Here is a 12,155-nt window from a genome sequence, read left to right on the forward strand (position 1 = left end):
AGCACTCCCAGAGAAAACATTAGGTAGTACTAAGGAGGAGTAAATCAAACTAAAAAAAGTATTCCCAATTTCTTCTGGAGATAAGCATAGTTGGCAATTAAAAATAAATAAGATTTAAAAGTTTCAGTTTATAGGCTTTTTCTTCCTTTGGAGATGACCCACATTCTCCCTTGAATGTGTATTCCTTGCTTCACCCTAAAAGCTTCTCTCTCTTGAAAGAGCCCACACTCTCCCTTGAAATGTGCCTCTGCTTCCCTAAATAAATCTCTATGCCTCCGAGGGGGAGGGGGGAGCTTCAGTTTTTAGTTATTGAGCACTTTAAATATAAAAGCCCCTAATCTCAAAAAAATAGTACTAGATATTCAAATGTAGACATCTGAACATAAAAGATGTTGCCAAACATACAAACTTGTAAAGAAATGAGAGGGAAAAGGACATAAAAAGAATAAGCTATAAACTACATACCTGTTTAAGTCTGGCAAGTTCTTTCAAAGCTCGTCCCCACTGCTGCTTGTAATGCAGTTTAGACTTGGTTGCAGATTCCAACTTTCTTTCAAGTTCAACCTAACAGTGATTAAAATCATATCAAGTGAAACACTATACCACTGTGTACAATCACTGAAAGATAATATATACAAAGAGTCTGGCTTAAGAAAAGAGTTTATATAGTGTAACATACGACATCATCTAAAACTGTTACATAATTTACTATAAATATTATGGCACATGAACATTTTCTTGTTTAAAATATAGTCTTACTTTTATTGCCTTACAGCCTATACTAAAAAGAACTGAATTAGTTTTAACCTCCAGACAGTTACTATAAATGTATTTAAACATGTATATTACAATGAGTAAAAATTAGACTCATTTTTTTAATATAAAAAGCAATTCTAACTATCCATATTCCAGTTTAGATAGCATTCTAAATCTTAGAAACCAAATATTCCTTTTGGATGCCTATTATTATGTGGAATTTGGTCTTATACTGAAGAGAGCCAGTAGAGATATTTTTTTATATTTTGGCAAAACCACCAACACTGGAAATAGTGAAATATTTTATCACAAAGCAATACTAAGAAAGAGTATAAAGTCAAAAAAATTTTAAGAATGTTAAACCCTAGAGTAAGAAAAATGTTCCTTAGTAACACACATATAACTTTTATTTTCTATTTTTCCTCAAATATATAAAGAAAAACACTACAGTGATTCAATTTAAAAATATGGTTATTTATATTGCAGCAGGCAATCTGTTGTGCATGAACTGAAGCCAACTTGGCTAAGTTTTGGAATGTACTCACTCAGTGTTTCAAACCAAGTACCAAACAAATTCATGTAGCCAAAGAAAGTTTTACTATTAAGTGATAATGTAATAATCTGCTTGGATTTCAGTAAAACACTGTCACCCTGAACTGGTCAAAATTTTTTTCTATGAAGTCTATTAGTTTTTTCCATACATACAACTCCTAATGTTTCACAAAAAAACAAAAATGCTATAAAAATTCCAACTTCATAAAATTCATATGAAAACAAAATGAAAGAAAAAGCAGACTGCCAAATTCCCTTCACAAAAAAGACCAACATTCTCTGCAGTAATATATGACCACATGAAGTCAAGGTCTTTTCTGCTTTACAAATCCTTAGTGCTTGGATTAGATGTGTTGACATTTCACAACTAGACTCAAGATTCTTAAGTTGAATAATATTGCTGAGATTATTGGAGATAATCTCTTCCACTTATGCCCCAAAGATTTATACACATGACTTGGTAATTTAACAACAGGCCATATCTCAGAAGAATAGAAAAAAATCTTTTTATAGCTGTGGGATAAGAGTAATATTTGATAATAAAAGATCATGAATCTTAGACAAAGACCTAACATCCTGAATGGGTGCAAGGATGAATTCCAATGGACCACTTCCACCTGAAAAAATTTGTCTGGGTAGGCTACCAGGTAGTCTTACCATAAATATTTTAAAAATTCACATTTGCATAGTTATTTATACTAACTTAAAACACATGTATGGTTGTACATATAACTTTTTTATTCTTGAATAAAATACCTGTAGCTAGCAAATCTGAGGCACAAACCTAATTAATTTCACCAAATCAGTGATTCCAAGCTTTTGCTTTTCTTTAAAGATATAGGTGCCTCCGTGATTCTAAATATATGGCCCCAATTTCAGAAAAATGCCCATAACCAAAATTTTATACAATTTCAGAGCATTCAAAGATCTTGAATTAAGAACCCTATTGTAAACAGATTTGAGACTTCTGGAAGGCTTTGTTTTTTTTTTTTTTTATTTAAGGTTTCCTTGGTCCATAACTGAGGTAATGTTCTCTTGAAAGGAAAATCTGGCTCAACACCTAGAGTCAATTCAGACATTACTGAAGACCAAATGCATAGACCAGTATTTACTGGTTCCAACTTCCTTGTTGATATATCCACAATTCCAGCTCTCTACTAGAGGTATGACATTGTTTTTGTCTCTCATTTTCTATTCCCAGGTCCAATCTGTCACAAGGAACTACAGATTTCTTTCTTGAAATATTTTCAAATTTTATTCCTGGATATTCCTACTGCCACTTAGCCTACACTTGTCTCAACTCATCTTGACTAAATGAGAAAGATTTCTCATTTCCCAGCTTCAAATCTACCTACAAATACTGCAAGCCACTATAAGATCAACTGTCTATTAAAAAATCTACTATAGTCACTATTTGTCTATGGTATTAAACACACTTTTCTGCCTAGGACTCAAGGTACATCAAAATATAATTTCCATACTATCTGTTCACCTTCTAAGTATTCCTTCAAACCCTCTACTCCAACCAGGAGTTGTACCTTCCCCATCCTATCTCTTCCTGAGCCTACCAATTGCTTTCCTTCTCTTCTTGCCTAAATCTTAAGGCTCAACTCAAATTTCTACCTCTACATGAGGTTGTCTTAAAACTACTAATAAAGAACATCAAATAGTTTCTTTTATGAATTGCAGAGTTCTATAACATTCCTCTGTAATCTGATCATTCATGGTCATTTACTCTCCTTAGTCATCTCTCTAATTACATAATAAATTAAAATGAATTTCCAAAAGAATAATACCCTTTCATTCTCTTTTATCTTTCCCATTTGCCTGAAGAGTGGGCATACAGTAGATAACAAATATTCTTGAATACACTACATAAATTTTAGACTAATTAAAAATCTCTACATTCTTTCAGTATGTTTTCTCTTTTCAACCTCATAATATTCTATTGTTATATGCGTTCCATATTTTTAAAAATCCCAATTATTTTCAAACTATGTAAAGAACAATTTCTAGGTAAAAGAAAAATCAAACTATTATTTACTTCTTATGTTATCAAAGTAATCAAGAATTGCATTTAGTAAAAATTATAACTTTTTAAATTTTTTTTTAGTTGTAGATGACACAATCTTTATTTTTATTTATTTATTTTTATGTGGTGTTGAGGATCCAACTCAGGGCCTCATGCATGTGAGGCAAGTGCTCTACCACTGAGCCACAACCCCAGCCCCATAAAATTGTATCTTAATATTAATTAAGATACAATTAATTAATATTAATATTAAGATACAATTAATAAAATTGTATCTTAATATTACTATCTTAATGTTAATTTATTTTAGACTCTTTCACTAAAATTGGGAATATTTGTGTTATATTAAAAAGAACAGGCAATCAGAAAAGAAAAAAGCTATCAATCAGACACAACTAGAAAGTACACAATAACTCAGATAGTTTTTCACTTAGGTCTTCTTTTTTGTGTTTTAATCTCTTTGTTACTATTTAAGAAATGAGATTCTGCCCTCTTCTGGCTCCAAAAAGATTTACAAAAAAAAAAAAAAATTCAGAAGCGTGGAAAAGTCTTGTTTTATAGGCATTATTAAGCATACTTGATGAATTAATTCATGAGGTCTAATGTAGAATTAGTTCAATTATGCATTTCTCTCTCAATAAGTTCATGGTACTGGTAACACTTTTAATATGTTTAATGATTTTTATCCTCTTAGTAAAAGAGTGTAGTTAGAAAAAGAATTTTAATTTTAAGAATCATTTAAAATTTATTTCTATGGGGTATATTATATGCAGTTCATATTCAGGGATGACTATCTGGTCTCTGAAATTCCTCAAGATAAAGTAGGTATCAAAAAATGTTTTCCATTTTACACATCTTGTAAGAACTGATGAGACAGTATCTAATAAGTACTTCAAATATTTCTGATGAATACTACAGGAAATACATCTTCATAAAGAAATTCTTTAATACTTGATTTTTTTTCAAAAGAGGGTGGGAAATATTGAGCTGGACTCAAGATCACTGGTAGAAAAATACAGACTGCCAAAAATAAAGGAAGCAGTTGTCCAAAATATTTAAGGAAAAAAAATCTACCAGCTTTGCAATTAAATGAATGTGGGAATAAAAAGATCCAAAGACAACTTGGCCGCTGATCAGCTGCAGAAACTTTTAAGTTCAGAAACACTAGTAGAAAATAGCAGGGAAGGTGACCAACTTTAGTTTTGGACATTCTGGGTTATCTTACAGAGTTCTGACCTCAAAGGGTTCAATAGGTTGAAACTATTTTCCTAACAATTCTAGGACATTAGCTATCTTTTCCACTTACATTCTTTTATGAGTATACAGTGGAGTTTTCCAGAGGCTATATGTTGTATAATATAACAACAGATTGAATACAGAGCAGATATAACAATTCAGCTGTCTTCTATTATCCAGATAACTAAAAAGATCAGTAAAAAGTAAAACAATGTCACTCTTCTCACAAGCTTTTGTTTTAGAAAATAATTATTTTAAATGAAAATGACCTATGCTGCTAAAACAGGGTTTTTTAGATGAATAAATATTTTTAAACAATTCTAAATTTTAATTTTTAATACAATAGTTACCAACACATACAAATTGCTTTGGAATCATCAATATTTTTTAATTATTAGCTATCTGTCGGTAGGTAAATTTTTTTTTTCTTAAAGATGTATAATGGGTCCTCAGTGCAAAAAGTTTGAGAACTGCAGTTCTAAGGCATTCATGAAAAGATTTTGAGTAGGCAATTCAGAGATAGGTCTTGTCCTCTTATACATATTTTCTACATGCTAGTTGAATCTTCTTTTTAAGTATAAAGATCAAGTTACTCTCCTACTTAAAACTCTTCAATGGTATCTCATTATTTAAATTTTATGTTTGTAAGTAAAAAATAAACAATATTCTAGGTTCTGTGTTATTTTGCAACTCTAAACTCATTTGATTCTTTTACCAACCTTATTAACACAATTTTAAAAGTATGGAAAAAAGTACATAGAAGTAAAAGAATTTGCCCAAGGTGACACAGTTACCAAGGTGGCAGAACCAGATTGATGCAAATCTCTACTGAATTAAAAACAAAACTTACACTTCCCATGCCTTTACAACAAGTATTTTAAATCTCACTCTGTACACTGACTGTCCCCACCCCCAGACCCCCACACTTTAGGCTGGACTTCTTCACTCAATGCAGGATAAGTCTCACCCCAATGTCTTTGCAGGTGTTCACTGGACACACTTCCCATACCTCTTTACTTTACTGGCTTCTCCTCTTCTCATAGATCAACATATATACCTTGTGAAAACCTAGGTTGTCTGTTGAACATTACACATTTTTAAATGCTTAGAGCCCATGTGTGGGAAAACCCAAATACAAATTAATGGTAGAATCTGGCTTCTAACCACGGAAAACAAAATAGGATCAATCCCTTCATCCAAACAGAGCTAGAATGCAGGTTCCATGAATACTCCTATCTAGGACACAGAATCTAGAGAGTAGTGATATACAGAATATTCACAATGGCAACCACAAAAAAGTTTTCAGCAAGCAGTATGACCTTGTAACATTGGTACACTTTATGCTTGAATATAGCCCTTGCTGCTCTGCCACTGACTTATTTTTAAAATGGACATGTTTCTTTCTCCTTTTCTCTCCCTGCTCTTTCCTAATCTCTCCCCCTCACTAATCTCAGGGGAAACAGGATTACCTTTCTTCCTCATCCTACGCAAAGTTATCTGTCCTTCAGCACACACACACCACAGGAATGAAGTAATTTAGACTTTGGGGATGGGTACCAGAAGATCTCAGAAATGACTATCTCCCAAATTAACAAGTGAATTACAACTCTCAACAGAGAACACTTGGAATGTAACCTTTAAATCAACTCTTTATAAGCCGCCTGCTCCCCTAGATGGGAGAATCACAGTCTCTGGGACAGGAATCCTCTGTGCATCTCCTTTGCTACCAAAGCAATAAACCTTCTTTTTCCTTTTTCTCAAAACTAGTCATCATTATTGGATTGTCTGTGGGGATAAGGACCAAGCTTTTGGTAACAACATTAGAATGAGAAGATTCAGGATTCCGTGACGAGAGAGTGATAGCAATTCCTAACAGGGGCATCCTAAGCAGACCATTTGAGACAGGAAAGATACTGACTGTGACTTGCTTCTTCTAGTTCCTGCCCATATTGTGAGACTTGTTCTTCATTCACTTGACAGTTTGTGAATTTCTTTATTTCTAAAGTTAGTGCTGCTTGCAATCAAATATTCTAATTAGCATAAGCTATAACCGATGTAAACCAACAAATTAAATTACTAACAATGTCATATGCCTTGAATTCACTGATGTGTTATTTCATATTAGAACAATACAGTGAAACATTACATTGTATACACACATATTATTCACTAATTTTATAAACTGATTACTTGGATTAGTGTCAAATATTGACATGGGTACCTTTTCCAAGGTGAGAAGATTTATTTCAGACTGTAGATGGATTTCTGGTTTGTTGCTTTGCTGATCCTTGAACTGTTGAAAGTCTTTCTCCAAAATCTTATACTTATTTTCAGCATCATTAAGCTGTATTTAAGAAAAAGTATTTGTAGCCACTTAAAGACAATCATAAGCAAAGTTTAATATTATAGAATTCAATAATATTATAGAATTCAAGTGCCTTTTTCTCCTTATTCTAAAGCATATCCAGAGTAGAAAATTTGGAAAATACATAAAGTATAAGGAGGACAATGAACATCTTCAATAATTAAAAAAACTGTATATCAACAGATTAAAAACTTTTTATAAGTAAAAAATTAAGAATCAGAGGGCTAAATAACTGAAGCAATGCCAAAGAGCTAGTGAACTAATCAGTAGTGAAGGCAAAAATAGAATTCAGATCATTTCATTCCCCAGAATAAGACTATAACAACAGCAGTCAATACTTGTAAATTAATAGAGAGGTGGGGGTTGCCTTAGCACTACAATTTCCCTATGAACAGTTTCAAAAATATGTTTAAAAATTGAGGGTGTAAAGATGTTCTTTTAAAATCTGAGTTTTTAAAAAAATTTTTTTAAAGCATTTCCCCCACTTTTTTTAACTTTTATTTTTTAAATTTATTTTTATGTGGTGCTGAGGACGAAGCCAGTGCCTCGCACATGATGCTAGGCTCTACCACTGAGCTACAACCCCATCTCAAATCTGAGGTTTTGTAATTAAATGTAAATAATGATCATTAAAGTCATTTTGGGGAACAAACTAAATGACTCCATCATTAGATATAACCTATTATTTCTTTCTTCAGATTTAAGACACAACAGACATTGAAATACTGAGAAAATCTGTAGCAAAAATGGAACTCAAATCATCACTGATAAAATGTTCTAATCAGGACATATCCAGTATCTTTAGGTAATGAGTTGTTCCATACATGAATAGTTTCCATGTAACTGAAGTTTAACTCTTTCAACATCAAAAGTTGAATAGAAACATTGTAAAGTATCTCCCTCATTTTTTTGTTTTAAACAAAAAACATAATAAACTTAATACTACATTTAGTAGTTTCTTCACCATTCATGGTATTATCATAAATAGCTGTTGTTACTATCAGGTTGTAAATCAACAAACTATTAAAGCATGTTGGGTTCTTTTCCTGTTGCCAAGTAGTCCACCAATTACAATGATTTTGAGTTCTGGTACCTGCTTTTTTCCACTTAAACACAGATACTTTATCTTCAATAGCTCTCACTGGTAAGTGTGTTTAACTGACTCTTCTACCTGTCTATTTAGAATTGCATATTTAATATGTTACCTAGTCAGAGTGATATCCTAAAAAGTTTTCCTTGTACATAAGATGTGAAATGTATATAGTCCTGGACTTGACAATTTGAACATCCTGGAAATTTCCTGTTTACCCCCTCATTCTTAGAATACTGATTCGAGAACAGAGGTGTACCCTGAGTAATTTTTCCACAATATTAGTTCTTTCTATGAAGGATTCTCTTACAAAAAATGTAAACTAATTATACCTGTCTTGGACAGGGCACAGATGTACTTTCCAAGGACTTTCCTGATGATTCTAATATATAGTAAGAGCTTTTGTTCTAGACAGTTAAACATTCCTGATAAGTAGAAGAGAAGCATTACTGGTGAATCCTATAACAGCTGCCCACTTTTACAACTTTTTCACCTTTTAAATTAGAACTCCAAAGTAACAATCAAATTCATATTTACAACTACGTAAATAATGTATCTATAACTGCTTCTGAGCTGCTATGGAAACTACTCTTCATGCTAGAATGTACTGAAGACTTTAAAGGCATCCCTCATACATACTAATTTTTACTGAAAATTTCCAAGAAATATAAAACTTAATTTTCAATAGCTTAGTCTTTTTCTCTATAAATATTTATTGAGTTCCTGTCACTGGTGACAACTGACCTGGATTCCAGGCATACATCTATAAATCAAAACAGTTTTTATGGAGCCAATAATCTGACAGTGATTAAATTATCATACTTATGAAAATCAGATCTGATATATAATAAAAAAATAGGAAAGTAATATTCCATTAGAACATATAACAAAAACTTGACCTAGATTGGGGAGTGGGGATCAGTGAAGATTTTGGGGGATAAGTGATACTTTAGATGAAATCTAGAGTTCACGGGGCCCAGAAAAAGCAGCACACATAAATATCTTACCAGGGAAGTAAGGATCAGTGTGGCGAGAAGGAACACAACAGAATTGAAAAATTAGTAGATGAGATTCAAGACAGGCTGGTACAAACTATGCAGATACTTGTGGGGCAACGTAATGATTCTGATCTTTATCCTATGAATAGTAAGGAAACACTGAAAGGTTTTAAAAAAGAAGGGTTTTATCATCCCCAAATTTCAAAACTATTCTGGCTGTCACATAAGATTAGATGAGCCCATCTCTGAAATACAGAACTCTTATAGGAAGAAGGTCAGGTATAAATGGGAAGATCATGTAGGATTTAAAACATCCTTTAAGACATCCAAGTAGAGATGTCCAAAAGATAATGTAGTATATGAGACTCAAGGGTATAGGAAAGGTTTTGAATATAAATATGAATGCCCCAAATGTACCTACAGATTGTCTCTGAAGTCAGATTATTTAGTAGAAAGTAAGTCCTGAGCTTGGACAATGTTCAACATTTAATAACTAGATAAAGAAAGATCAGCCTGAGAAACAGCTTTAAGGGACACCAGAAAAGTGGAGGAAAATAGAGTGGTGGTACAGAAGTCGGGAAGAGAACATATAAAAATAAGGACAGTAGTGTTGATCATGTTACTAAGTTTTAATAAGATGAGAAATGAGAAATGCCCACTAAACTTAGTGACTCATCCACCAGTGGCTTCTCTGACAAATGGGGACAGAAAGCCAAGTGGGATGCGTTAAGAGGTGAGGAAATGGAGAGGACATAGACAATTTATGAACTCTGATTCTCAACTAAACTCTGTCCAGTGCCACATTAATATCTACATTTACTAAGAGGAGATTTATCAGAAAATCATTTTATATTAGAAGTCACCCTAAAATACAGTAGTTCCTCACAAAGTTATAAAGTCAGGAAAAGTCTTCCAATATAGCCTTAGCTTTAACTCAGAAAAACAAGATCTAGGGCTGGGGATATGTAGCTTAGTGGTAAGAGCTTGCCTGGTGTGTGTGAGGTCCTGGGGTTCAACCCCTAGCACTACCAAAAAAAAAAAAAAAAAAAAGAAGAAGAAGAGGAAGAAGAGGATGAGGAAGGAGGAGGAGGAGGAGAAAAACAAGATCCAACTTAAAGTAAATCTGAATCACAGTGTAATAAATATGATAAATAGCTCAAACCACAGTAAATGGTATCATTAGTGAGCTAATAAACGCTAAGTGTAAGATGATGACAACCTGCTGTTGAAGTCGGTGCTTATCCTCTTCTAGCTGCTTGATCTTTAACCTTTCCAGCTCTACTTGGTGAATACAGTCTTCTTTGGCCCTACGGACACAGTCCTGAAGTTCTTGCATGTTCCGTTCACGTTCTGATTGTAGTTCCTTTTTCTCTCTTTGAAGCTAAAAACAAAAGCATCTCTAAGAGGCTGGCCTGTTGGAAGCTGCATTATACTGTTGGATAGTCTATTATCCATACATTTAGTCAAATGTTCAGAATATTTATAAATCATCTCTTTTAGTTATCAATTAATGTTTATACTGATTTTATAATTTTTGATCATCATTTAATACTAGTAAGTAAATAAAAAATCCTTATACAATTTGTATAAATTCAGCTGACAAGGCCCTAAGCACTTACAATTCCCACTGGAATAAAGTCCTATTTTATTATATAAACAAATGTGCTCAAATTTAATTTCCTTTATTAACAACTTCAGACTCCCTGCCTAATCACTCAGAGGATATATTTAAAATTAAACAACTAAATCATCAGGAAATTACAGAAACTATATAATGGCAAGGTTAGGGTAATTTGCTAAGAAAATTTTAAGAAACACTATGGTTAGAGAAGGGACACACAAATTTAATGGGAGAAAATTCTAATCATTTTTAAAGGGTAAAACTTAGTTAAGATCTAAGAAAAGCTAATTTAGCATAATACTAACACAAGCTCTCATGCTTCCTTGGGATATAATCTTTAATGGACAATAAAGAGGAAAACTCCCTTCTCTCTGGAAAAAAAATTAGAATTATGTGCTCCCATTTTATGCTACATTTTCTTTTTCTAGGCAGTGTAACTATCCATTCCTTCTACATAATTTTAACCAAAAACCTTCAATATTGAAGAAGTCAGCTAAAGTTGAGTAAAATAGTTAACTAGTTCAAGTCACACTTTTGTATCAGTTCCTAACATTCTAACATATCAAACATTCTTTACCTAGGTGAAGTTTTCCCCACAATGTCTGAAGAACAATTTCCATGAAATATAGTAAGTATAGAGCAAAAATAAGTAAATGGTATGAATTTCATAGACTATGAAATAAGAATTTATGATAGATGAATGAAATACCTCTGTTTCTGCACTGGCAAGCTGTTGTTCTCGCTTTTCTAAGTCAATTAGGGTTTTTTGAAGTTTTCCTTCTAAAATACTATATTCAGCCACCTAAAATACAGTTAAAGAAAAGTTACCTTAACACTCTCTCCACATTCAAAGCACACACAAATTAAAAAATACATATCGTTTCACTGAAATACAATCCGAAAATAGGAAATAGTCAAACTACAGGAACCGATCCAAAGCAGAAATTTCTTCTACCCTAAGAAGGGGAGACCATCTTGTTTATGTTTGCATATCTACAGTGGTATTCAGTTTCACAAGGAAGCCCACTCTTCTACTGGGCAAAACCAGACTACTAGTAAAATCTTGTGCTCAGTCAAAACCTAATTCCTTAAAATCTTCTAGTGTTCCTTTGAAGCCCTCTCAGTCACGTATACTCTCTTGTCTTAGAACTAATCCATTTGCTAGTGAGATCAGCTAGTAAGGTACACAAGTTAGTTATATTCATTCAAATCTGACTTTTTATTACATTCTAGTCAAAGTTCCTGATTAGGCCCCTGGACTAGTACCAATTTCTTTAGAGATAAAGACTACCTTTAAGGAAAGTCCTGTTCAGGATAAGAGGCCTACCTGCTTGACCTATACAGGATGCAGGATTCTCCTGGTTTTTCTTCAATTTAGGCTGATTACTTTTTATGAGAATTTTCAAAACCAATTTTTCTCCTCTTTTACTAACTAGTCTCCAGGTCTAAAGCCCCATCCCAATCTTCTCTTTCTAGTTGACAATAAATCCCTGATTTGACACTCC

At 32.9% G+C, this 12,155-nt stretch overlaps 1 protein-coding gene across 1 annotated transcript in view; it reads right to left on the bottom strand.

Moving 5' to 3' along the window:
* Nucleotides 1-12,155, bottom strand: part of Cep120 (centrosomal protein 120) — a 74,771-nt gene that overhangs the window by 15,005 nt on the left and 47,611 nt on the right. Inside the window, exons 16-19 of the mRNA XM_027949353.2 lie at nt 11,360-11,452; nt 10,249-10,410; nt 6,798-6,920; nt 466-564 (exon numbers count right to left, since the gene is read on the bottom strand). Of these exons, the coding sequence (XP_027805154.1) occupies nt 466-564; nt 6,798-6,920; nt 10,249-10,410; nt 11,360-11,452 (477 nt within the window). The remainder of the gene's footprint in view (nt 1-465; nt 565-6,797; nt 6,921-10,248; nt 10,411-11,359; nt 11,453-12,155) is intronic.

This window comes from Marmota flaviventris, chromosome 5 (genome assembly GCF_047511675.1).
Source record: "Marmota flaviventris isolate mMarFla1 chromosome 5, mMarFla1.hap1, whole genome shotgun sequence".
Classification (NCBI taxonomy): Eukaryota; Metazoa; Chordata; class Mammalia; order Rodentia; family Sciuridae; genus Marmota; species Marmota flaviventris.